This window comes from Danio aesculapii, chromosome 23, assembly GCF_903798145.1.
Source record: "Danio aesculapii chromosome 23, fDanAes4.1, whole genome shotgun sequence".
Classification (NCBI taxonomy): domain Eukaryota; kingdom Metazoa; phylum Chordata; class Actinopteri; order Cypriniformes; family Danionidae; genus Danio; species Danio aesculapii.
This window is the reverse complement of record NC_079457.1, coordinates 42,254,118-42,281,061: the sequence shown is the minus strand read 5'-3', so window position 1 is coordinate 42,281,061 and position 26,944 is coordinate 42,254,118. Positions and strand designations below refer to the sequence as shown.

General features: G+C 37.4%; 2 protein-coding genes across 2 annotated transcripts; both read right to left on the bottom strand.

The window, feature by feature from the left end:
* Positions 1-2,235: 2,235 nt before the first annotated feature.
* Positions 2,236-12,397, bottom strand: zgc:154075 (uncharacterized protein LOC556929 homolog). The gene is made up of 14 exons (XM_056449856.1): positions 12,248-12,397; positions 11,632-11,730; positions 11,296-11,380; positions 11,139-11,212; positions 10,931-10,990; positions 8,770-8,877; positions 8,628-8,684; positions 8,411-8,541; positions 6,526-6,580; positions 6,106-6,198; positions 5,508-5,642; positions 5,296-5,397; positions 2,732-2,893; positions 2,236-2,647 (listed from the first exon to the last, which is right to left on the bottom strand). The coding sequence occupies exons 2-14, from the start codon at positions 11,722-11,724 to the stop codon at positions 2,510-2,512; spliced, it is 1,293 nt and encodes a 430-aa protein (XP_056305831.1). The 5' UTR covers positions 11,725-11,730; positions 12,248-12,397; the 3' UTR covers positions 2,236-2,509.
* A 2,056-nt stretch (positions 12,398-14,453) lies between these two features.
* ttc34 (tetratricopeptide repeat domain 34) lies at positions 14,454-22,786 on the bottom strand. Its single transcript, XM_056448721.1, has 7 exons — positions 21,135-22,786; positions 19,265-19,487; positions 18,988-19,180; positions 18,495-18,661; positions 16,489-16,762; positions 15,256-15,470; positions 14,454-15,177 (listed from the first exon to the last, which is right to left on the bottom strand). The coding sequence occupies exons 1-7, from the start codon at positions 22,784-22,786 to the stop codon at positions 14,641-14,643; spliced, it is 3,261 nt and encodes a 1,086-aa protein (XP_056304696.1). The 3' UTR covers positions 14,454-14,640.
* Positions 22,787-26,944: the final 4,158 nt, after the last annotated feature.

Here is a 26,944-nt window from a genome sequence, read left to right as displayed (position 1 = left end):
TCACATCATCAAACTTTATGTTTTAATGATGGCTTGTCATTGCCATTAAAATATGGTGCTAACCGTTTCACTTCTCATATGACAGCTAAACATCTCGACAATATGTAGAGAAAATCTCAGCCATTTTTCATAGGCACTCAGCAACTGAAACTGATGTTTATTATTGTATAAACACACATCAAAAGAATACGAGGATGAAAATTTGCACTTTAAAAGTCACTGATTTGGTAAAATACACAATAAACCCATTTCTCACATTTCTTTTTATTCTTTGTTAGGTTCATCTTAGGCCAGACAATAAAATATACATCATATAGATATACACACTGATACAATTCACCAAGCAAAACATTATCAGGAAAATATAATTATACACCAAATATATAAATAAAAGGTAAAATACCACATGTACACACAAAGATATACAAACATAAGATAACAGAAATAAGAATAATAAAAAATAAAAGAATAAAAAGAATAAATAGAACAAAGAAAAGGAAGGAAAAAAGGCAATTAAGATATAGTTGTCTCCTTAAAAAAATGTAGAAAAGGGCTCCAGACTTTGTGGAACTGTTCTGGCTTTTGTTTTATTGCGAACTGAATCTTTTCCATCCGAAGACCAAGACCAACGACGAGATGATCCCAAGGTTTCCATATCCTGGACCGGGCCGTATCCTGAGCAGCTACTGTGGTGGTCATGGAAGAGTGGAGAACATGAGACTGATTCCTGTGACGCTCCAGAGACAGACGAGTCTTCGCTGAGGCCAGCTTCCAGCCTCCGCCGCTGAGACTGCAGCTCTGCACAAGACGTTTGGCCAGCGGAGAAATTAAAATGGTCGTGCCCAACTGAGTCTGGTTTCTCTCAAGGTTTTTTTTCTTCACTTCCGCCATTAGTGAAGTTTTTTCCCTCTCCGTTGTCGCCACTGGCTTGCATGGTTCGGGATCAGTAGAGCTGCGCATCGTTGGATTTGCTCTTCAATATTTGGACTCTCAGTAGTGATTATTAAACCACACTGAACTGAGCTCAACTGAACTGAACTTAAACACTACAAACTGAACTACACTGTTCCTATTTACTGTGACCTTTTATGTGAAGCTGCTTTGACACAATCTACATTGTATAAGCGCTATACAAATAAAGGTGAATTGAATTGAATTGAATTGAATTGAATCGAAAAGCATGTAAGAGATCAAAAACCCACTGCCGATAAGAAAGGGGAGCTGCTGACTTCCAATTCATAAGTCGTCTAGCCAATAAGGTTGCAAAGGCTACGCTATCGGCCTGTAATGAATTTAATTCAACATGTTCTGGCAGGATTCCAAATAGTGCTGTTAAGGGGTTTGGGTCTACTGACAATGAAAAAACAGCAGAAAAACACCTGAAGACTTTCCCCCAAAAAACAGACAGTTTCAAACAAGACCAGAAAGTATGTAACAGTGTGGCTGGTTCGGTTGTACAGCGAAGGCAAGTTGGGTCAAGATCAGGGAAAATTTTATTCAGTTTAGTTCTAGACCAGTGTATTCTGTGCACGACCTTGAATTGAATGAGAGTATGCCTAGCATTTCACGAGTTCACACTTGCAATAGTTTCAGAATAAAGCGTATTTGGCGTGCTGTCCGGGGAGAGGGCTCTGAGCTCGGGGAAGACACCCAAACTCGAGTTATTCCTTTTATCAGGAAACAGAGAGGAGTTGGGATTCGAGCGAAGTATCTAGCCCGGCCCCAGAACGCTCCCCCCGGGATTGTAATGCTTAAGAGGTGAGGTGACAGGGTGGTGGAGGGATGCTAAAGTCGTAAGATGCTGCAGGTAAGACAGCTTTGGTATATATAGGGGTTTGGTCAAGAACTGATTGGATAATAGAATAATTGTCAATGACGTATTTGATACTGAAACTTCTGCGCGTGCTCCTCCCGAAATTTGTTTATAAAACATCACTAATTGATGATGAATGTATCCCTGCAAGAATAAGATCCCAGATATTTTCTTCAATTGTTAAATTCAGTTCGTCCTCCCAAAAAGCCCTCAGTACATGTGTCGAGGGGGACTGTTTTGTGTTAATAATAGTAAAGATTTTAGAAATAACCCCTTTTGAAGAGAAATGAAGGTCTATTTCTCACATTTTTGATGGCTACAAAATAAATAAATAAAAAATTCAAACTGGACAAAAAGGCTGAAATATTAAGTGATTTTTTATTTAAGTGATAAATAATTTCAGATAATTCATATAATTACATAATTACACAACTAAAGCTAGGTAAAAAAGATAGTATATTAATACATTCAAGTATTTTTAGCTACATTAAATGGAATTCAACATTTACTGTTTTATAACTCATCTGAATAAAACAGACATGATTACATTCATTTAAAAAGCATGACATCTGGACGGCATTTGAAAATCACAATGACAAAAGCGTTTACAGCAAGAACGTCTAGATCAACACAGTTTAAATTCATAGAGTATAATAAAACAAATCCATAACCTGCAGATTTGTTTCTCCTATACACTCATCTGCTCTCTCCATCACACGGATTCTCACAGAACACGACTCTGTTTTCCAAACGGGCACGTTCAGCCTGAAACACTAGTTTATGGCTTACTAATGTCTCCATGGGACCTGACCTGATCATAGTTGGGTCTCCATTCTATATTGACAAAGAGAGAAGCATTATGAGATCTCAGATTACTCCGACTCTACAGCAAAAATGCAGAGAAAATGATCGTCTTACTGTCACGGCTGAAATGAAGGAATCAATTAGATGAAAATCTGCACAGCCGTGACCTCCTTTGGCAAAGTTGCCCGGAACAGTCCCATCTGAGGTGTGCTTTGTGGTTTTATTGGTAAGGAAGTCGAACACTGTGATCTCATGTCCATCACAGGAGAGTTCGCCCTTGTGAAATAATAAGAAAGTAAATGTCAAACACCAACAGGGGACAGAAGTCTTTAAATGAAACATGAAATTAGATCAAATCGATACACACAGCTTGGCCACACTGAGGGACCAAGACAATGCACAATTTGAATTAAATTGTTTTGAATAAATCACAATCATATCAAGTTATCTCTAAACAAATAATTATTGTTTTTGTAATTAGGGACATTCTGTCTTGAAAACATTAACTTAAAGACTTACATTATATCTATGTTTGACTATCTATACTTCCTGTAACACATTCAGCTTCAATGGGGTATATGCCGAGGCATGCTAATAGGACTTTTAATTTGCCAGTAACCTGGGTTAATCGTTTCCGGTTAATTGTATGCCAATGCAAAATCGGCGCGTTTAAGGTCTGTTTTCTTTAAAAAATCAGCGATCTCCACTAGCTGAGTGATATCCGATATAAAGTGGGTCTCAGATTTTACAAGAAGCACTGCATTAAGTTACATTTTCCCCGCCATGTCTTTATAATATGAGCATTTATTTTACCCCAGTATATTCAATGGAGATTCTGCGCTGGCCTGCCGATTCTGACGGGCGCGTGCGAGCAAACGGCTTTTTGTCTCGTTTACGATTGAGCAACTAAATGAATGCCAAATTTATTTAACTGAATGTATTTGATTACATTACAACATCGATGCTGTAAAAGGAACGGTATAAAATGGAAAAAAACTCACAATAACTAGTCACCGGAAGTTGAGAAACACACTAGCTCGGAATATACCCTATTGTCATGTCTACTAAGTTAAATAATCGCCTGAATAAAACATTTATTTTCAGTTTCATTTCTAATTTGAGTAATGAAAAATGCATTTTGTGTCTGCCCCCATGTTCAAGTCAACTCTGTTAGACTGATTATAAAAGTGTCATTTCCTCTGGCCGGAACCTCTGATAGACTCTCAACTACATGCATGCCATTTATTACTCTCTCATGCATTTGTATTAAAAGTTTAAGATACAGCAATGGTGGATTAATCACTTGTCAACTCTGTTGTTCTGTAAATTTCTAATTCTCTTAAAAACAATATTGATGTAAATGAATCCAATTCTGTTTTAGACATGCAATGTCTTATCTGATTTTTTCAATTAGCATCTTGAGCTAAAGCTGAATGTAGAATGCTGTCAACTGTGTTTGTGCAAGTTAGTAAGTTTAAAACATATATGCGTTATACAACAATTAAATAAAACAAGAAACAGCAACAAGATCAAATGTTCCCTATCAGATTGAAGCATTTTGGATTATTTTACATTAACAACAGATTCAGTTTACCGTAGTAATCTGGGATAAACAACCACAAATGTATTTTTATTAAGTAAAATGAAGGGAAATCCTTGAAATGTACCCAGAATTCTGGAATGAGGTACACGTATGTAGTACATAGTATGGCATACATACAATATCCTTCAAGAATAAAAATGGCAACTTTGGATAACTTTGTTATTAACCTTCAAGGACATTTTGAAAGCAGACATACCATGTCGCCCTAAGATTGTTCTTTTGAATTACGATTCCTCCTTTTGATTTTGCTTTATCTGAGAAATAATATTATGCTATGCACTAACAGCAGCTAAGAAAATCTTAGCATTACATTGGCGGTCTCCACATTTCCTGGACAGGAAACACTGATTGAATATGTTTTAGGACATTGCAAATATGGAACTGTCACTATTACTGTACATCATGAGTATGTGCAATAAATAAGATAAAAGATATGTCAATGTGAGAAACCCTATGGGAATTCTTTCTTTTTGTTCTTTATCTATATGTAAAAACCATTATATTTACCTGTGTAAAAGATATGTGCAGAGGAATACTTTTTAAAAATGTAATAATTTATTATTATTTTTGTTTATTATTCTGTTTTCTTTTCCTCTTTATTTTTCACCAGGAGTGGGGTGGGGGTGTTAATAGAAATCTCAGTCTGTTGGTATCTTCTTTAGTGACAATGTATATAAGTTGGATTATTTCTGTCTGTTTAATGAAAATTTTATCACAAAAAGGAGAAATATGGCATCTGATGTGCTAGCATGATACCACATATGCAAATATAGTCTCAAATACCACTGTACAATACTTATAATAACTTTACATGTGATTACCTGTTAATGCAGTTTCACACTTGCTAACAATACTGAGTTTGTACATACTGATCCTACATATAAGGCTGTTAAAATTGATTTTTTGGACTATCTGTGGGTTTGTTAGACTAGTCAATTAGGCAAATACTAAATGTCTGTTTAAACGTTAATAAAATAACACATACACCTATGTATGTATAAAAACCCAGGTATACTTTGGGCTTTAAAGTAATGCATGTGCTGATATGTTAATGTTTACAAAAATGATATCCCACCTTACTACCATAGATAGTAGTTTTGCGTTCACATATTTCCTTTGTAAATGCAACCATGGTGAATGCGGCAGTCAAGCCTCCTTCAAACTCCATATTCACTACCTGCAATATGTAAATAAATAATGAAACTAAGTTTCTTGCTTAGGTAATGACCAATGAACTATAAATTATTATTCATGGAAGAGATGCCAGAGTGTAAGATATTCACCAACCTGATTTGAGCACACATCGTTGTCACAGTCGTAGACGCAGCGGCCATAAGGTCCTGTTCTGAGGGCTTCAGTCACTGATTCAATATCAGGAAGTGAGTTGGAACAAATCACTGACACTGGCCAGCCAACAGCACCCTGAGTTATCAATAAAAATCCAAATATTCTTTTTCTTTTATATTCACAGCGAGCGTAAAATAAAATATAATGTGCACATCTTGACCAAAAATATATTGTTTTTTAAATTTAGTACACATTACACAACAACTCTGTAACTGTTGAATTATAAAATACAATCAAACAGCAATATTGTAAATGTGTGTATATTTAAAATAGCAGTTTTCTATTGTTCAGAAATTATTCAGAAATATTCTCATTTTCTGTTCAAGAAACATGATCAATATTAAAAATATTTGTGCTGCTAAATATCTTTGTGGCAACTATTATATATTAAACTATAATATATTTTAATTTAATTAACAGAAAGTTTTAAAGTTTGATATCATAAAATATTTTATAGTCATTTTTGATCAATTTAATAAAAATATGACTCCAAATTACTGACTCCAAACTGGAATGGTAGTATAGATAAATGCATTACCTTTTTCACTCGATCCAAGTAGATTTTCTTTGCAGAGTATGCACAATCTCCCTCTACAGGACAGTCTAAACAGCGATTTGCAGCCTCTTTTGGCTAGGAAAATTGTGAAATAAATATATTTTTAAATATTAATTTCAGGCAGAGCATAGAACATTTTTCATTTATAAGGATTGTTCACCCAAAAATGAAACTTCTGTTGTATTTTACTGTCTACATGTTCCAAACCCGTTTGTGTTCTTCCTGTAACCACTGACATGGTGTTTGCTTATTTTTCTATGAAAGTCAGTGGTTACATGTTTTCAACTTTCTTCAAAATATATTCTTTAGTGTTGAAAAAAGAAACACAAACATTTGCAACCACTTGAGTAAATGTTCATTTTTGGATGATCTCCTTAATCATTTTAAATAATTAAAATCAACCTTGTTCTCTTTTGTGAAGTGGCTAAGCGACCCAAATGATGAAACTTTGATACACCTGCAAAATAAAATCTGTCATTTCAGCTTCTTTATCCAACATCTCAACCTTAAGATCAACTTTCAAACTTTATGAATATCAGTTCTGGAAAATTGTATACTTTTATTAGGCAGAAGGCCAGAGTTAAATCTCGAGAACCCTTTTCTTTTTGAAAGGTCAATGTTGTACAGACTGATTGCTTTACTTCATAAGCCTTCAATGTATCATATTAAATCTGATTCACCTATATTCATTATATATTTTTACTCACATTGTTCTTATTACCATTGACTTGCAGTTTATGAATAAACACGGGCCACAGTTTCAGCCAAACATCTTCTTTAATCAGGGTTCCCACTTTAAGCTAAATGTCAATTTCCCTGACTTTACTCAGATTTTCACTGACTAAAAAGCTGAATACAGTATATTATTTTGATGTAAGAGTGGATTGGCCATTGTAATTTAAATGTGTCAAGACATCTGGTCTCATTCACTTCCAGTCATTCTTAGCAAAACAAAATAACGTATGCTGCTTAATGCTGTACACTTCACTGATACCTTATTGTTTTAATATATTTGATTGTCCGTTGAGAAGCGGAAGAGGAATAAAGTGGCATTTTGATAAATGCAAAGTAACATTTTAAATCAGGGGTCACCAAACTTGTTCCTGGAGGGCCAGTGTCCTGCAGATTTTAGCTCCAACCCTAATCAAACACACCTGAACAAGCTAATCAAGGTCTTACTAGGTATTCTTGAAACAATCAGGCAGGTGTGTTGAGGCAAGTTGGAGCTAAACCCTGCAGCGACACTGGCCCTCCAGGACCGTGATTGCTGACCCCTGTTTTAAATGATAAACAAAAATCCATAATGAATTGGACAAATATACAGTACTGTGCAAAAGTCACCACCAGCTTTGCAAGACTAAGACCTTTGCACAAATCTCTCTATCTAAATGGAATTGGGCCAATGCAGGGTCATTATTTTTGGGTAAACTATACCTTTAATATACACACAGAAAGTATGGAAAATATGTACACAGCAATCAAAACAAAATTACTTTTGGGATCAAAAGACTACAATCAAATGTGACCTCTTTAGCACAAAGCCACAGGACTTTATTTGTTAAGTCTTTCTGAAATGATGTGCTACAGTATTTATTAGCAAGCATCTTTCAGCATTTTTAAGAGTTCTTCCTTAGATTTATCATGTTCTATATTTCTTTTTCTCTTCAGGTGAATCTTATACTGCCTATAATATTACCTATATATACTGTATATAATATTCAGGTCTGGACTCTGTGGATGCCATTTCATGACTGTCAGTGTCATCAGCTCTTTTTCTCTCCAAATACGATTACATTAGATTAGCAGTGTGTTTGGGATCATTATCATGCTGAAAAATTAAACTAATGCAAATTAGGTGCTTTCTAGTAGGAATTACAGGACAAATTAAAACCTGTCTGTAATTTTTATCATTCACAATCTCATTAATATTGACAACAGCGCTGGCAGAAATGCAGACCAAGACCAAGACATCTTTAACATTCAATAACTTCCAAATTTGTAATTTTGCGACATTCCAGAACTTCCATGAACCACGGGCAGTCAGGGACCCTGATGTACTGAAGAAAAAAGTCACCTATGCTTTGGATGTCAGGAAAGTGAGTAAACTAATAGCAATTGTTCAGTTATAGGTGAACTATCGCTTTAATAAACATAATTCTCTGCAAAAAAATTGACCACTGATAAATGAAGTGAAGACATTCCAGTCATTCTTTCTATCAATATACTATCACTGTTTCTTCAGCTCAGCTCTGGCACACGTGCGAAAGTCATGGTAGATTAAGTGTACCTTCGTCCTCCAGCCCAGTGGTGAATCAGATCCAGATCATGGCAGGATTTGGCTAACAGCGCGAAAGAGCTTTCTGCCTCGTTTCTCCAGTTCCCTCTGACAAAGGAGTGAGCAAAATGATAGAACCCCACCTATAAGAGAAGACAGATCTTACACAACACAAATACACACAGCACGCACCACACGCACACTGCAAGTTTATTTAAACACATCCTACCGGTTCCAAGTGCTGAATGTGGATGACATCTCCAACCACTCCACTGTCAATCAGCAGCTGGATTATAGAAGAATATTTGTGTTTTCTTCTGTCTGAGAACTTCTAGAGTTACTTATGAAGATTTAAAGGAAAGTCTAAATACCTTTATTTTGTGAATGACAGGGTTGTATCGGAGAACATGGCCCACAGCAAATATAACGCCATTCTGAATGATAGCTTCTACAATCTCTGTGCAGTCCTGCTCTGTTACCTTAGAAAACACACAAAATATAATGCATGAAATAATGCCATGCATAAACAACAAACAAAGCCACAGATAGTTCATCATTTCATTCATTCATTTTCTTTTCGGCCTAGTCCATTTATTGTTTTACGCAGCGGATGACCTTCCAGCTGCAACCCGTGAGAAAAAAGCCACAGCCACAGATAGTGGGCCACTTCAATACAGTACAAAAGTAAAGCAAAGAAAAATCTTACTCTATGTTCTCTTTTTATTTATGGTAGTTTCATATTGGGGCATAGATACAGTATATATTAAATACATATATACACTAGATATCGCATACAGACCCTGAGGATGCGTCAATAACGCCGCTTTATTTGTACAGTCCTCCCAGGACAGAAGTTATTCAACAGCACCTAGTCAAGATTAAAGCCAATCTGAAGATGCTGGACTTCTGCGCTGCGTACGGGTGTAGTAACGAGCAAACAAAAATACAAAGCACAGAGGCATCACATTTCATAGATAAGAATTCATTTTTTATGATTTTGCATGTTACAAACTTTTGTGCGCAACAAGTAAGGTTATTGATGATAATACAGACTGCGCTGATTGTAAGGCAAAGTAGCACCAACTTGCATTAAATATTAGGTTCATACTAGTTTTGTTGAATAAAATCAGCAAACAATGTAAATGAAATACGGCAACAAGACGCTGATACCAGAAACTTGTATTACCGTCAGCTAAGTGAAGTAACGGCTAGTTTAAGTAACTTACAAAGGTGCTTGATAATTGCGCCTCAATGTGCATACATTCCACCCTAAATTATTGAATATTACAAATGTTATATCATTTAGATCAGAAAGGTGGATGTGCACATTAAGACGCAGGGATATCAACAGTATATAAATATCAATAACGGAGATTCATTCACAAACGAATCGCTCCCATTAGAATGAGAAGTGAAAGTGGTAGAGCGGGTGTGTTTCAGGACACGGATTAGATCTAATTTAACAGGGAGGGTGGATAAAACATTTCCATGCACACAAGCACATGCTCTTTGTCGCCAATGCCCATGTGGTCACTTATCCATCGATTTTCAGAATTAAAAAAATATTTGCATAGGAATACTTACTGACTACCGGGAAAACTACCGATCTTAGATAAAAGTATATATGTGTATATATCTATGGCTCTAGATGGCCAGTCCTCCACTGCACCTTGGTCCCACATTCATTTCAAAGGAGGGCTACCCTGTACCAAAATGGCGGCTTCATTGACATATTCCATCCAATAGACAACAATAGCCTAGGGGACATCTAATGTAAATATCTATGTTTATATTCTAATAAAAGATTAATTTGATTTAACCATTTCTTAACTAATGTTTACTGTAGATTTGAAGAAATATTGAAACCATTTGTATTAAATCTATATTTATAGAATCAATTCAAATAGAATTTTTTTTTGTCAAGAATTGTATTCTGTCATGAGATTTTTCTTTATCTTTAAGATGATATCAAAAGTGCACCCCTTTTTACTTTATGCACCCCCAAATAAATCTATATAATCATCTAATATAACATTCATTCATTCATTCATTCATTTTCTTTTCAGCTAAGTCCCTTTATTAATCTGGGGTCGCCACAGTGGAATGAACCACCAACTTATCCAGCATATGTTTTAAGCAGCTGATGCCCTTCCAGCTGCAACCCATCACTGGGAAACATCCATACACACTCATACATGACGGACAATTTTTTTAGCTTACCCAATTCACCTATACCACATGTTTTTGGACTTTTAGGGGAGACCGGAGCACCTACAGAAAACCCACGCAAACACGGGGAGAACATGCAAACTCCACACAGAATTGCCAACTGAGCCAGCCGGGGCTCGAACCAGCGATCGTCTTGCTGTGAGGCGATTGTGCTACCCACTATGCCACCGTGCAGCCCAATATTAATTCAGAAATACAAAAAAAATGTTATAGTCTAAGAGTATTAACATACCTCACTTATGGACTGTTTCTAAAGTGTCTCTGAATCAGTTAATAGACCTGTCATGTCATGTAGCCACTCACAGCCATTGGTTTCTCCAGCAATATATGGTAGCCTTTCTTAGCTAATGCCACTGCAGGGTCCTGAAGAACAGCAGAATAGTAGACACTGAACCCATTTGAAACAGATAACTTGAGGTCATTCATTACCAAGTGAATCATCATAGCTAAGCAGATTCACACAACTCTAGACATGAACATCGTCTAAACACACATAAATCTCAGACTGCACCTTGTGAAGGCGATCAGGAGTGCAGATCAACACTGCATCTGCAAACTTCTCTCTTTCTGCTACACAATGCCAATCTAAACAATGAAGAAACTAATAAAAGCACTTCTAAACATACACCAATTTTACTGAAACAAAATGCTGGGAAATCTGGACATACCTTTAAATGTGTTTTGATCAGGTACTTTGTGACGTGCTTGAAGTTTCTTTCGAACAAACTCTCTGGGGTCAGCAACTCCAACCACCTACAAGGAAACAGGTATAGCATGGTTTTTTTTATTCTGGTTCTGGTAATAACAACAAACTGCTGACTAATAGTATTGTTGAAAATATTTTAGTTCAATATTTTATGATGTAATAGGCTTTATTAAGAGGTAAACACTTTCTCTCTTTGTTTCTCTCAGTGTTCACTTCATATAAATTACGGAGACCAATGGTTCCTGAGGTAAAAAAGTAACTACTGTCAGATTAAAACAGGAAAAAATCATCATCATACCTGCATGCGGTCAGGAAAAATCCTAGCATACTCTGAATAATTTTCTCCTCTGTTTCCAGCTCCAACTACGATGACTTCCACAGGCGATGGCATTATTATCTATGAAAATTCAACATGCAGACTTAATGTTGTAAAATGCTATTCATCATATCAATAAAAAAAATACAAATAGCTTCATCATTTGATCTATATACATAGTCTAACATGTGACATCTTACCACACAAAACAACTAAGACTGAATATCTGTAAGGTTAGGACTTTGCTTTATAGGTCAACTTACTAAGATTGAAGTAAATAATTAAGCCAAAAGTGGGATTTTAGCATGGTGTTGATAAACCATGGTGTTGATAATCATTGCAGAGACAAATATTAACATTAAAGTGCACTTGTCTTTGCTTAATCATGGTTTTACTTACAAATAACGCAAACAAACCCATTGTTTTGTAGTTAAACCTTTGTAGTTAAACAAATCAACCATGATTTTGCAACAGTAACCATATACTAACCACTATTCTTTTTCGTAAGTGTTTGATAAACAAATCAAACACTTCGTGATATTATTGTAAGAAATAAAGGGAAGTGTGTCACAGCAGCAAGCGTTACCCGTTACGTTACCTTTTAACAAACTGACAGCACGATTTACCAATCCTGATTCAAGATACAGTATATGACCCAAAATCTGGTCACAATCCTATAAGTGTATTATAATGAGTTTACGTATGAAACTCGGGATTATATACAGGAATGGATGTAAAACGAAACGACAGTTTAGACCGAGCCGCGACTCCTTCACTTCCTTGTTTACATTGAGCGATGACGTTCAAATGACGCAAGAGCAACGCTCAAAGGAACATATGCCATCATTGATGTCATGTTTTCCCCCAAACCTGCATTTCTTTCACGGAACAGTTTTTTAAAAGAACGTCCTGTTCTGAAATCCATAAAAACGCCTTTCTTGAATGGCCCACACGTCCTTAACAATCTTTTTTTTATGAATGTCAATAATGAGCACATCTGCTATGATTTGCAGCTGCTGTTTAACCGAATCTACCTGCAGTGATTTAGGTTTTCTCCCTTATTTGGTATAGCATTTTCTTTCTCGACCTATGAATCTTTTATAACCATTGTTCTGTATTTCAGAAATCAAAAAAATGTTAGTGAAATAGGTGTGATTTTTATTAATATTTCACAATTAACAACACAGAAGTCACGGGGTGAAGGCAAATGGGGGGAAAAGTTTATATAAAAATCACAAAATGTGTGTAAACCACTAAATTCAGATATGTCCCACAACACATTCAAATGTAGCCTTAATGATTAAATGTGTTGTGAAGTTTTAATGGGATTTGTAGTGGGAACAAAAAAAAAATCTGTCATGATGTACATTTTTTTTTCAGCTAGGATCACTTATCGTTTATGAAAATGAACCATTTTATTATACATTAAGTGTATATGTTATTGCTTTTTTTTTACCATTTGTATAACCCCAGTTTTACTACACATGCTATGTTTATCTAACTATGGTTAGTGTATAAATCCATGATTAATGTGTCTTTTTACTATGGTTTAAATATTATATACCATGATTTATTTTAGTGCGAGTACAGAGGATGATGATCTGATGAAGTAGGCCTGCTCCCTCTTGTGGACGAGCGCGATAAACAGTTATTTGAGTTACAGGTTTGAATCTTTACTTTTATCTAGCTAAGAATCACACGGATGCTCAATAGCTGCAAAAAAAAAAAAAAAAAAAAAAAATGAAAGACATCTTTATTTGAGTATTTATTTTGAAATCTCTGTCTAAGTCATACATTGGATTTTTTTGGTTGTCATCCGTTCACAACTCAACCACAAACTGTGTCATTAACACCTTAATGCAACCACAGCTGGCTTAGTTTGCTGACTGCGCAATTGTGGTGGACTTTTAGGAGAAAGAAGAGGATGTGAGACAGGTGTGGTGTGAAGCCAGTTTATTAGAAAATAAAATGATGTTCTTCAGTAAACATTAAAAGATTTACACTTTGGAAAACTCAACAATGTTTTGGAAACATGCTTCAGAGATTTTGGTCTTAAATGACATGAGAAGCTTTGATGCCTGCACATTAATGATACAAATCTCACATTGTTGTGAAACAGGTGCACTGTTGGGTTGAGATTTAGTAACTGAATCCATTTGAGAACAAATGAACTAAAAGTAAAACTGAGAAAATTTGAGATCCAAGATGAATCCATGCTTTCATGCAGTTAACACCAAATTCTAACCCCACAATCCAAATGTTGCATCAGAAACAAGACTCATCAAAACAGAAAAGTTTTTTTCCTGATCTTTTGTTAACCTGTTTTGTTTAGTTGTGCATTGTAACCTCATATTTCTGTCCTTAGCTGGCAGGACCACCTGTTGTTGTCTTCTGCTGCTGTAACTCATCTGCTTTAAGGTTTGCCTACAGCTTTCCATTCACTTCAACTAGTCTAGCTATTCTCAACAAGGCACCTAATATAGAACTGCCACTCACTGAATATTTTCAATTTTTCAAACCGTTCTCTTTAAACCCTTGGGATGGATAAAGCTGAAAATACCAGTAGATCCATTGTTTCACAAAATACTCAGACCAGCCCATCTTGCACCAACAATGGATGCACCTGATTGAAATGAACTGATGAAGTTAATATGGACTATATTAACCTTATCAGTTAATTTCAATCAGTGCGATTAGGTGAATGAAGGAGTGAAGGAGTTTCTTACCAAGGCTACATTTATTGATCAAAATCAAAACACTTTTTAAGAAAATTCATTACAATTAAATTATTACAATTTTGGATCTTTGTTTTAATATATTTTGAAAAGCCCTTGAACCAATGTTGAGTTCAATAAAACTTAGATTAAATTTAAGACACTGATGTACCACAGTGACTTATAGCAATACTTTGTTTTATGATCATAAAATCTTGCCCATTTAACCACAATTATTATATAAAAACATAATCCTTGTGTTACCATCAGTTCACAATTAATTGACAGTACATGGACCAGAGACCTCTCGTTTTATTCTAGCCCTCAGTCTGCGCAGTTCAACATGGCCGGTGTCCACTTTAAGCCCAGTCTCGGTCAGAAACCAGGCCTTCTCCAGTTTCTGCTCTCCATAGTTTTGCAGGGCAAAGCGCAGATACATTTCGGCAAGGCGTTGTCTTCCCAGACCAGCTTCCACACACAGCAGTGCCTGCTCCTCGTGCAGGTCCAGGGCTTGAGAAAAGTCCTGTAATCCAGACTTCTCCTGGGAACACAACAGCAGACAACGGCCTCGGCGGCAAAGGTCCTCTGCCCAGACCCTCTGCTCCTCTCTCCCGTCCGCAGTGTGACCCTGGATGACCTTACTCAGATCAGACACTGCCCTCTCATGGAGGCCGAGGTGAGTCAGACAGGCTGCTCTCTGTCTGAGGTACTGAAGCTTCATCTCACTGACCCCTCGCACTGCTAATGTAAGGAGAGCTAAAGCCTGCTCCCATTGGCCACTTTCAGAAACACAGCTGGCCTGCTGAGATGCTGCCTGGAAGCACACAGTCACTTCATTAGCCACATTAGTAACAAAAGGTAGGATCAATAAAACGTTATATTAGTGGGTTACCTGTGCCAAACGTTTTCTTTGGGCTGACTGCAGAAGACTGATTAGAAAGTCTAAAGTTGCTGGTTCTTTCTCTGCCACTACACTCAGATAACTGGCAGATACTTTGTAGTTCTGCTGCCAGGCCTTTACAACGCCCCACCTGGCTTTAGCTGCGGCATCCCGAGGCTCCTGACCAAACACCTGCTTCAGGTGAGCACCTGCTGCATTCACATCCCCTTCACAAACATCAAAACATCAAACATATTTTAATGCTTGAATTCTTCACTGGAGGTCAAAATGAGAGAATAATCTACAATCTTCTAAATTGCAAGGGGAGTGGTTAGTCCTATTGTAGTCCTATTACATGAGTTTTGAAATTGAACAACAATAAATATTTGAAAACACTTTCAGGCCATGGTACTTTTAGAAGTTTCCAATCCCAATCCCAAAATCTTTGTCCACATAAAAATGTCAGACAATCAGACGACAAACAAAGGAGAAAACAGCATAAACGCTGACTTCATGAGATAAAAAAATAATTTCATTAGCCACATGGCAGTTCTTAAAATGCTTTATCCTGCAAGACATTTTCAAAAGTTTCAGTTTCAATCGAGAGGGGTCTGGATGCAGACCTGGTGCAGTGCAATCTGAGCTGCATCCAATGCTTTTTAATGCGCTTACCTAACCCCACCCCTAACCCTGCCCCACACAGTGACGTCATTAGGTCCATTGAGTGTATTGTGTCTGACATAGCATCACTGAGATATGCAGTCTCAGCTTGCATCATCAAGACTGCATCTAGATACTATTGGCTTTAATTACATGATACTGCATTTGCTGCAGTTTTGTATATGCTGTCTGTACCCATGTTCATGTGTTGATCTGGCACCAAATGGTGGTGGTAATTCCATTATTCATCTGACAAAGCCTATTTAGCTCACAGTTTTTCTAGTTTCACTTAGTTTGCAAGATGATGAGACCCAACCACAGCAGGTTGTCCAGATGCAGGCCAATGGGAAACCCTTTCAGCCATAATAAAAGAATTTGGTTATTTCAAATCTGTGATTTCTAAAATTTTGCACCTTAATTTCATTACACTCATTCAAGTCTCCCAAAAAGCCTGGTCATCCATGAAAGACAAAGCAGCTGGAGTGGCTTGCCAGTTCATTTTGAAGATAACATTATTTATGAAAAATATCAGGTGTTAATAAATTGTTTAGTAATTTTGATCTCCACCAAATGTATGCTCCATACCTTTGGCAAGCAGTGTATCGATGTAGAGGAGGTGCCACCTGGGTTCCCTGCAGTCGATGTTCATTAGTGCTCCACTAATCAGAAAGGCCTCTCGAAGATGCTCCTCCCGACAGGGCACAGGATTGGTCAACAGAATTTCTGCCAGGCTTTTGCGACAGTGCTGACCCAACCATTCACTGATGAGTCTGCGAGCTTTGTCTTTAAGAGACAGCATGCTCTGAGTGGCCTCCTTTGCACCACACTGAAGGGCTGCCAGTATGTCTAGTGTGCATTCCTGGTGAATTATTGATATAACAGGGTCAGTTTACAAGCATGCAAAATACACTCACCAGACACTTTGTTAGGTACACTTGTCCAACTGCTCGTTAACACAAATTTCTAATCAGCCAATCACATGGCAGCAACTCAATGCATTAGGCATGTAAAGATGGTCAAGACGATCTGCTGCACTTCAAACCGATCATCAGAATAGGGATGAAAGGTGATTTAAGGTACTTTGAATGTGGCATGGTTGCTGGTGCCAAACAGGCTGGTCTGAGTATTTCAGAAACTGTTGATCTACTGGGATTTTCACGCACAACCATCTCTAGGGTTTACAGAGAATGGTCCAAAAAAGAGAAAATATCCAGAGATATTTTGTTAATGTCGATGACGAGCTAGTAGTAAGGCAACAGTAACTCAAACAACCACCCGTTACGAGGTATGCAGAACAGCATATTTAAACACACAACACGTCGAACCTTGAGGCGGCTAAGCTACAGCAGCAGAAGACCACACCGAGTGCCACTCCTGTCAGCTAAGAACAGGGAACTGAGGCTACAATTCACACAGACTCACCAAAATTGCACAATAGAAGATTGGGAAAACATTGCCTGGTCTGATGAGTCTCGATTTCTGCTGCGACATTCAGATGGTAGGGTCAGAACATGGCATCAAAAACATGAAAGCATGGATCCATCCTCCCTTGTATTAACGGTGTAGGCTGCTGGTGGTGGCGTCGTGGTGTGGGGGCCCATTAATACACTTTGGGCCCATTAATACCAATTGAGCATTGTGTTAATGCCACAGCCTACAGTAGCTGAGTATTGTTGCTGAACATGTCCATCCCTTTATGACCACAGTGTACCCATCTTCTTATGGCTACTTCCATCAGGATAACGTGTCATGTCATAAAGCGCGAATCATCTCAGACTGGTTTCTTGAACATGACAATAAGTTCACTGCACTCAAATGACCTTCACAGTCACCAGATCTCAATCCAATAGAGCACCTTTGGGATGTGGTGGAACAGGAGATTCACGTGAATGTGCAGCCAACAAATCTGCAGCAACTGCTATCATGTCAATATGGACAATCTCTGAGGAATTTTCCAGCAGCTTGTTGAATCTATGCCATGACAGATTAAGGCACTTCTGAAGGCAAAAGTGGGTCCAACGCGGTACTAGTAAGGTGCACCTAATAAAGTGGCCGGTGAGTGTATATATATATATCAAGTTAGTAATATAGATACATTTTTAAGAGAATTATTTTTATAAGTCCCATTGGTGTGTAAGTTGCATTTTAAAATTGTACATATTAAGCTACGGGTAGCCCTATATATAAGTTCTAAACATAGATATTAGTTCCCCTTACTCCACAATTATAATAATGGAATCATTGTAATTTAACACTATTAAGAAAATCATTTAAAAACTAGCCTCTCTGCAGCATTCAGGATTGATTGAAAAATGTGAGAATAAAAGTCTGAAAGTCATAATTATTTGTCATTCATTTCTTGATGTATCTTTCGAATATATTCAGGAAATTGTTGTAGAATGACAATTAGATGCATTAAAATATTAGCTTATTTAGACACTAACATGACTAAATGCTGGAATATGTTTCTCGTCATTTGATGTTTTCCTGTATACTGCATTTTCATCATTAGATCATGAAACCTCATGTAACATGTTTTTACCAAATGAGTTATTTCCCATAGGTGGAGGTTTCAATTTTTGCAACCGCACCTTCTGCTGGTTCAGCATGAGATAAGTGAATGCTCTTCCGCACAAAGCCTGCACATAATCTGGTTGCTTTTTAAGGATTGCAGTGAAGTCAAAGATGGCTGTCTTCCACTGGCCCAACAGAGCATAGCATCTTGCTCTCTCCAGGATGGAATCTATTGCCCCACCACCTAAATAATAATCATGTAAATAACACAGTTAACAAATATAAAACAGAGTTCTGAGTTATTTTCTCTTTCCTTACAAAATTATTTGACAACTGATCATAAGACGTACAAAGCATAAACAACAAGATTACATAATGGAAACATGGAGTTAAAGAGGAAACCGATATATGTTTTTTCCGTTGAAACTGCGTCAACCAGATTCAATCAGTGATATGTAATCCTGTTGCATTTATACATTTTCCTGTTCAGTTGACCATTATTACCACAAATATTTTCAAATCGAGCTATAATACTACTGTATGTTTCTGATTATAGCATATTCTCATTACCTGAAGCCATAATGGCGATGGTCAAATAGGCCACAGCTTCCCTTATGGCACTCTCTGCTTGTTGGCCACACAGTATACGTTTGGAAGCGGTGTGGCAATGTTTTTCTAGAAGTGCTCTGTCTTGTAAAGATGTTACAGACAGAAGGGGACGTAGACAGGTAGTGTCTCCAGAATTAATCAGCTTCTTCAGAAGCTGTAAGACACCGAAGAGATTATCATAATTATCATCAAAGAAACTTTCACTAAGGTAAGCGGCAGGAGGAATTTAATCTAGTACCTGATAGGCATCATAGAGGAAGCCTCGATGCAACTGCAGTATTGCAAGGCGTGCAAGAATTGGTGGTCGTGGAGCTGTGTGTTCAATATTTAGAAGAAGTCGATAAGCCTCCTCAACGCGACCCAACTGGTACAGAGCGTCCGCTGTGAGAATCTGGGGTCCATCAGTACCGGGCTGTAACTCCATTAGGAGAAGAGCGAGAGCATGCACACCAATGGGAGACCTGAAGGAAGCACAGGAGACTGAACGTAATTCTCGTAAAGCTAGTTTTCCTCATAATTTAATGAACATAAATGATTTCTGAATTGTGAATTTTTAATAAAGTTTATAACTGACATTCCTTCATATAATGCGCATGATTTAGTCCACCCAAAAATAAAAATGATTTTATAAATTAATCCCTCTTAACTCTTCTCCAACTCCTGAAACTCTCTCATTGGCCAAATACAGTACAGTCACAGATCTGAGATGTCCAAAGTCTAGGAACGGAACCAAAAACATCATCAAAACATTCCATATGACTTCAGTGGAACACTTAGTAGACTTCCAAACACTTGTGTGCCACATAAATGGGGAAAAAATGCTTTGTTTGCCTATGTCTTCTGTATCAGATTAGGGTGCGCAATTACTACAAGGCAATAGGACGCTTGTGTGCTGCTGACGTTAAAGGCAATATGTTGTACTGCCTGTAGTGAACATGCACCCTAGTCTTGGAAGAGAGCACAAAGGCAAACAAAGATGTACTTAACTTTTTTATTACAGTTGAACCACTGAAATCACATGGAATGACAATCTTTTTGGTTCCTTTTCTGGACTTTGAACATCTCGAACACTTTACTGCCCAGTTCAGCTTTTTAGATCCTAAAATGTTTCTTTTTTTTCTGGCATGTTAGCCTTAGTTAGCAGGTACAGTCTGGTTACTGCACTTAAATTAAGCGACTGGCAGTTAATGAGTGTGAAAGAAATAAAACGAGCTGAAAAATAGCCTAACTATGACAACAGACGTGAAACAACACAATTAAAAGGTATAGACAAATTACATTTTGATGAATGAAAACGGGTGACACGGTGGCTCAGTGGTTAGCACCGTCGCCTCACAGCAAGAAGGTCACTGGTTCGAGTCCAGGTTGGGTCTCCCTATGTTCACATGGTGGTCATAAATATGTGCTCTGGTTTCCCCCACAGCCCAAACACATGCGCTATATTCAATTTGAATTTAATATGTTAATTGAATAGACTAAACTGCCAGTAGTGTATGAGTGTGAATGAGTGTATGTTTCCCAGTACTAAGTTGCAGCTGGAAGGGCATCCGCTGTGTAAAACATGCTGGATAAGTTGGCAGTTCATTCCACGGTGGCGACCCCTGATGAATAAAGGGACTACGCCGAAGGAAAATGAATGAAAACTAAAATGTAAAGTGATACATAACTGATATAGATACTATGAATACTACAAAATGGGCGGTTCATGCCACTGTGGCGACCCCCAATGAATAATGGGACAAAGCTGAAAGAAAAATGAATGAATGAATGAATGAATGAATATTACAAATGTGTACTGTGTAGCAATTCCCTGAATTTCGATGTCTAAAAGGAACTCTTTAAAATTCCATGATATTCCAGAAATTCCATGACAATTGGGAACCTTGCTAAAATGTCCATATTGGTATATTAAAGGTACACATTAGTACCTAAAGTGTTTAAATACCTTCTTAAAAAGTAAAAGGTTACTGACACAGTGACATCTTTTGTACCTTTAATTCTGAGAGTGAAAGAACACAAAATATTCAGTGCAGGTGGCCTCCAGGAAAACCCCTAAGTAGATTACAAATCAACTACGTTTCATTCAGAATCAGAAAATACAAACGTACCTCTGTTTGTTGTTGATGTGACCCTCTTCAAGCTCTTGTTGTGCTGTAGGATTGGATTCAGCTTTTTCCTCCTCGACCCCCTCAAGCATAACTCTTCCCTGTTCCAGCAACACGGTGCACAGCAACCCACGGCAGTTCCAAGGCACCAGGCACCTAACAGTTACAGCAGCGTCCTGCAGCTGCAATCGGCTTGCCGTAGCATAATCTAGAGCAGTGAGGTAGTGTGAGCCAGCCATCATACGCAGGATACCCCTACCACAGAGAGCACGGACACAGCTGGGTGGGTGAGGAGTATTATGCTCGATGACTGCTTGGAAATCCTCCAGTGCACCTTTATGGTCTTCAATGAAGAGTCGGGAATAGCCTCTGAGCACTTGCACTGTGTTCTGGTAGCTTTGCTGTGCTGGAGCGGCTAGCTGGCTACTAATGGATAGAGCTTCTCTATGTTCACCACGCAGAAGGAGGCAATCTGCCAGACGCACCCGCAGTTCCCTACCTCCTCCGTCCGGCTCTAAGTGGCAGAGAGCTCGTAGTTGAGAGATAACAGGATCCAACAACTCCACTCCTTTTGAAGATCGAAGGTCAGACCTCATTAGAACCGCCTCCCTGAACTCCGAGACGCCCTTCTCTGCCTGTTGACGCAGCTGGATGCGGGCAGCCGTTCCTATGCCACTGTCTGAGAAAAGACTTTGGAATTGCTGCCTTGCTGTGGCAGGATGGAGCGCAAAGCCATCACCTAGATCTTTGCAGACTTCTTTTGCTCGTCCTCCTGCTGCAAAATGAGCAGCTGCTCTGCTCACCAATAAACAAGCTCTCTTCTCTGCTGTCATTTCTTGTTCAGCAGGAGATTCGCCTAGTTGAAGAGTCAGAGACAAAGCTTCTGCACTTTCAGGGAACTTTACTGATGAAAACAAGACTGCAGCTTGAAGCTCTCTTACTTGGATGTCTTCTGGTGAAATGGCAAGTAAAAACTCAATGGCTTTAGAGGAATCAATGTCTTCACTTGCTTGTGTAGAATATGATTCTTTCTCCACCTGCTCCTTACTTTGGAAAATGGGATATCTTGGAGACAATTGCTGGTAAAAGGCTTTAATTATTAGCTCCACGTGTTGAGTCTGCCTTTCTTTAACAAGTCTTACGGCTTCAGATCTATTCCCATGAAAGGCCTGCAGATAAAGCTGAGGGCCTTTGGGATTTTGAGGGTCAGAAAGCAAGCAGGCCAGAGCTCTCGTTAGCTCCAGAACTAAGCGTGTGCGACCCACAGGTTGGGGTGCTTGTTTTCCCTTGAGGAGAGCAGAACATCTTGCAAAGATCTCATCTGAGGCCTGACCTGTCCCTTGCAAGACAGACTCCATTTTATAAAGAGAAGCAGACAAATTATTAGGACATAATGTAGACAGAAATACAGCAACAAGACCTTTGCTCGGACCCTCAATAGAGTTGTGTGAACTGCCATCAAGCCAGGCCTCCAGTGTTGCAATAACCTCCTCTAAATGACCTGTGTCAAGTCCACGCATGTGTCCTACAGTGGATCCTGCATGATTTCCAAAAGCATGAGTGTACAGTGCTGCAGCCCTGCCAGGGTCTCCTGAGAGCAATATTTTGTCCCCTTCTCTGCACAGGTTAGCTGCTCCTTTATGTTTGCCATTCATCTCCTGCTGTATTGCTGTTTACAGTTTGAGAACATTTTCTCAACGGTCCTCAAAGACCTTTGAAAGAATTTTAAAAATCTTTATTTAAAGACATATTCATATTTGACTTTGAATAGTGGCCAGTAGCACTTGACTACTAGTGTTAAATTGAACAGAAACTGGTCATAAATAACAGGTATAAGTAGAACTGGTATATACTTTCTGTATTAATAACTGGATAAGTACTAGTATAGGCTATAATATATAATGATAGTCAATGATGGATTATTCATTGGTAATAAAAAAAACAGTTCTATGAAAACAATAGTCCGTTCTAATTAATAAAGGTAAAAAATAACAAAAAATAAAGAATCCCAAGACACAATCCACCGAAACACAGGGGCGGATTTAACCAATAAGCAAGGCAAGCGGCCGCTTAGGGCCGCAGGAAATCTAAGTATAAATCTGAGTATAAATAATACTATAAATTTCATGGCATACTATAAATATATAACATTGCATATTTTGTATGGTGCAGGTCTATATTTTTATTTTATTTTTTTTAAAGATTTATTTTTGGCCATTATTAGATAGGACAGTATTTAGACAGGAAGCGAAGTTGGAGAGAGAGAGGGGGGTAGGGTAGGGAAATGTCGTCGAGCCGGGATTCGAACTCGCGTCACCCTGACGTGCTACACCACCATATGTCGACGCGCTAACCACTAGGCTATTGCGCCGACCTATATTTTTATTTTAACATAATCATTACATCTGCACAAATGTGTCCCCCACAATCATGGACCAGTCCAGCAGTCAGATTAGTATTTAGTTTAAAAAACTAAATCAATCATTTATGTTTAGTTGTAAATTCATTCATTTTCTTTTCAGCGTAGTCCTTTTATTAATCTGGGGTCACCACAGCGGAATGAACCGCCAACTTATCCAGCATATGTTTTACTCAGCGGATGCCCTTCCAGCTGCAACCCATCACTGGGAAACATCCATACACTACGGACAATTTTGCTTATCCACTTTACCTATATCGCATGTCTTTGGACTTTTGGGGGAAACCAGAGTACCCGGAGGAAACCCACACAAACACGGGGAGAAAACATGCAAACTCCACACAGAAATGTCAACTGACTCAGCCGGGGCTCGAACCAGTGACCTTCTTGCTGCGAGGCGATTCCCACTGCACCACCATGCTGCCTGGTTGTAAATTAATCTTAAGAAAACAAATTCTCGCAAATGTTTTACAAGGTGCTTTACATGTTATTGTTATTTTGCATTAAGATAAAATGTAGAAAATGAGATTGAATGATGGCCAGCGGAGAAATTAAAATGGTCGTGCCCAGCTGAGCCTGGTTTCTCTCAAGGTTTTTTTTCTTCACTTCCGCCTTTAGTGAAGTTTTTTTTCCCTCTCCGCTGTCGCCACTGGCTTGCATGGTTCGGGATCTGTAGAGCTGCGCATCGTTGGATTTGCTCTTCAATATTTGGACTCTCAGTAGTGATTATTAAACCACACTGAACTGAGCTCAACTGAACTGAACTTAAACACAACAAACTGAACTACACTGTTCCTATTTACTATGACCTTTTATGTGAAGCTGCTTTGACACAATCTACATTGTATAAGCGCTATACAAATAAAGGTGAATTGAATATAAGAAAAAAACAGCAAAAAAAAAGTTATAGAAAATCATATTAAATTAAAGTACAAAAGGTGCATTTTAGAACTTATAGGCCACTTGGCTGGAATTGTTTAGGACCCCCAAATCACTAAATCCGCCCCTGTATAAACATATGATCATACCTGTATGTCTCTTATCAGTGAATGTGAATGTTTTACTCACCTGTCAGTGGGTTTTAAAGAAGAGGATACATTCTACACATTTGCTCGTTTTCTCCTGTCTTGACTTAAACGAGTTTAGCATTGTTTTCTGAGCTGTAATACATATAAAACATTGTTTAAATTGACAACAGTTTACTCTATCAAAATACGTGTGTCTGGTGCTAAAGTCTGGTCCAGAAAAAAAGAAGCTCTTGTTGAAACTCAATATGTCGACCCCATAAGTGTAAGACGATAGGAAAACAAAACATAAAAGAAAAAAACACTTGAAGACACAGGGAAAACGCGACATTTAAGACGGGATGTAAAGGACTAATAATAACGACTAACTTGATACACAGAGATTTGGTTTGACAGATGTTCGTCTGTTCCGTCATGAAAACTTAATAATTACTTACGTCTATGTGACACAATTCATTCGGTACTTGTTCGGTACTTGTCTTCCAATATCATAGCAACGAACATGACAGTAATGTAACGTTACTGTAGTTTTCATAGGGTTTTTTGGTCACCTGTTGCGCGACTTTGTTACTGCTCTAAACAAAAGCGCTTCCCGCAACATGTTCACTGGCTGCTATGGAAACCAACTCACCAAACAATGCTGTGCTCTACGAATATTTGTCAAACCCTTTACATTTCTAAATCATCACGTTATTACTCAGATATATTATCACGTTTTTTTTACAAATGCTTTAAAATATTTTTTTTAATTATACAATCGTTGTAGAAAACTTCATAAAAAATTACATTTTATATTATGAAGATACTGTTTTCTTAATATAAACAAAAAACTTCTACAAATGCACTTTTAAATGCTTTCATACTGTCAAAAACTACAACTTGAAAACTGCAACAAAATACATTACCGGTGAAAAGTTTGGGGTCAGTAAGATTTATATTCATTCATTCTTTTTCTTTTCAGCTTAGTGCCTTTATTAATCTGGAGTCGCCACAGCGGAATGAACCACCAACTTATCCAGCATATGTTTTACACAGTGGATGCCCTTCCAGCTGCAAACCATCACTGAGAAACAACCACACGCACTCATTCACACACATACACTATGGACACTTTAGCCTACCCAATTCACTTGTAGCGCACCCAGAGGAAACCCACGCCAACACGGGGAGAACATGCAAACTCCACACAGAAACGCCAACTGACCCAGCCGGGGTCGAACCTGCGACCTTCTTGCTGTGAGGCGAACGTGCTACCCACTTTCCACCGTTTATTTAATCACAAATACAGTACAAATTGTAAAACTGTGAAACGTTATTGCACTATAAAATAACTGTTCAAAAGTAGTTTATAATTTAATTTAATCATTTATTCTTGTGATTTAAAAAGGAATTTTCAGCTTCATAACTCCAGTTGCACATGATTCTTCAGAAATCACTCTTTTATTATTATTATGATGATGATGATTATTAATATTATTATTATTGCTGTTGTTGTTGTTGCTAATGTAATAGTAATAAAAGCAATATTGACTGGAGTAATAATTTCATTTGAAACTACATACAATTTAACTTTTTATTAAATATTTAACCATTTTTTTTACATTTAATAAATGTAAAATTGATTAACAGAATAATTTTCTTAAAAAAAACATGAAAAAACAAAACTGACCCCAAACTTTTGACCAGTAGTGTACATTAAAAACGCAAACTATTTAAAATAGTAGATGTAATAATTAAATTGGGACTAATGAAACACTTTAGATTTTAGTACATTTCAATGTCCCAAGATGTTAGTTTCTGTTTTATAATGGAGTTGTCCCAAACAGAGTGAAAGAATAAAAGGATCAAAGAAAATGACAAATAATCAATAAACTTGAGGTCAAGTATGGACTTCAACAATTGATAAAGTACAAAAAAAGGTTAACCACAATAATAACCACAAGGAGAATGTATTTTAAAAAGACTGGTTGGTCCACTTTTAACTTTTAAGTAATGTAAAATGATGAATAAATTATTGTAATACTGACAAGCGCTGTGACATTTCCCAATAAATATATTGTAGGCTACTTAATAAAATAAAATAAAATAAAATAAAATAAAATAAAATAAAATAAAATAAAATAAAATAAAATAAAATAAAATTAAATACAACAGCACTTTTAAAATCTTTAATACCATCTGGATGAAATTATTTTAAAATGAAAACAGTTTTTTAAAAGCATTTTAAAGAAGTCTACACAACAAAACTATCCAGCTATTCGCTAAATACGTCAGACATGCTGCTAATGTATTATTAAATGTTAATTGTGATGTTTTACTGCATAATGCTAGACAATACCAAAACAAAAATAAATATGCTATGCAACCAG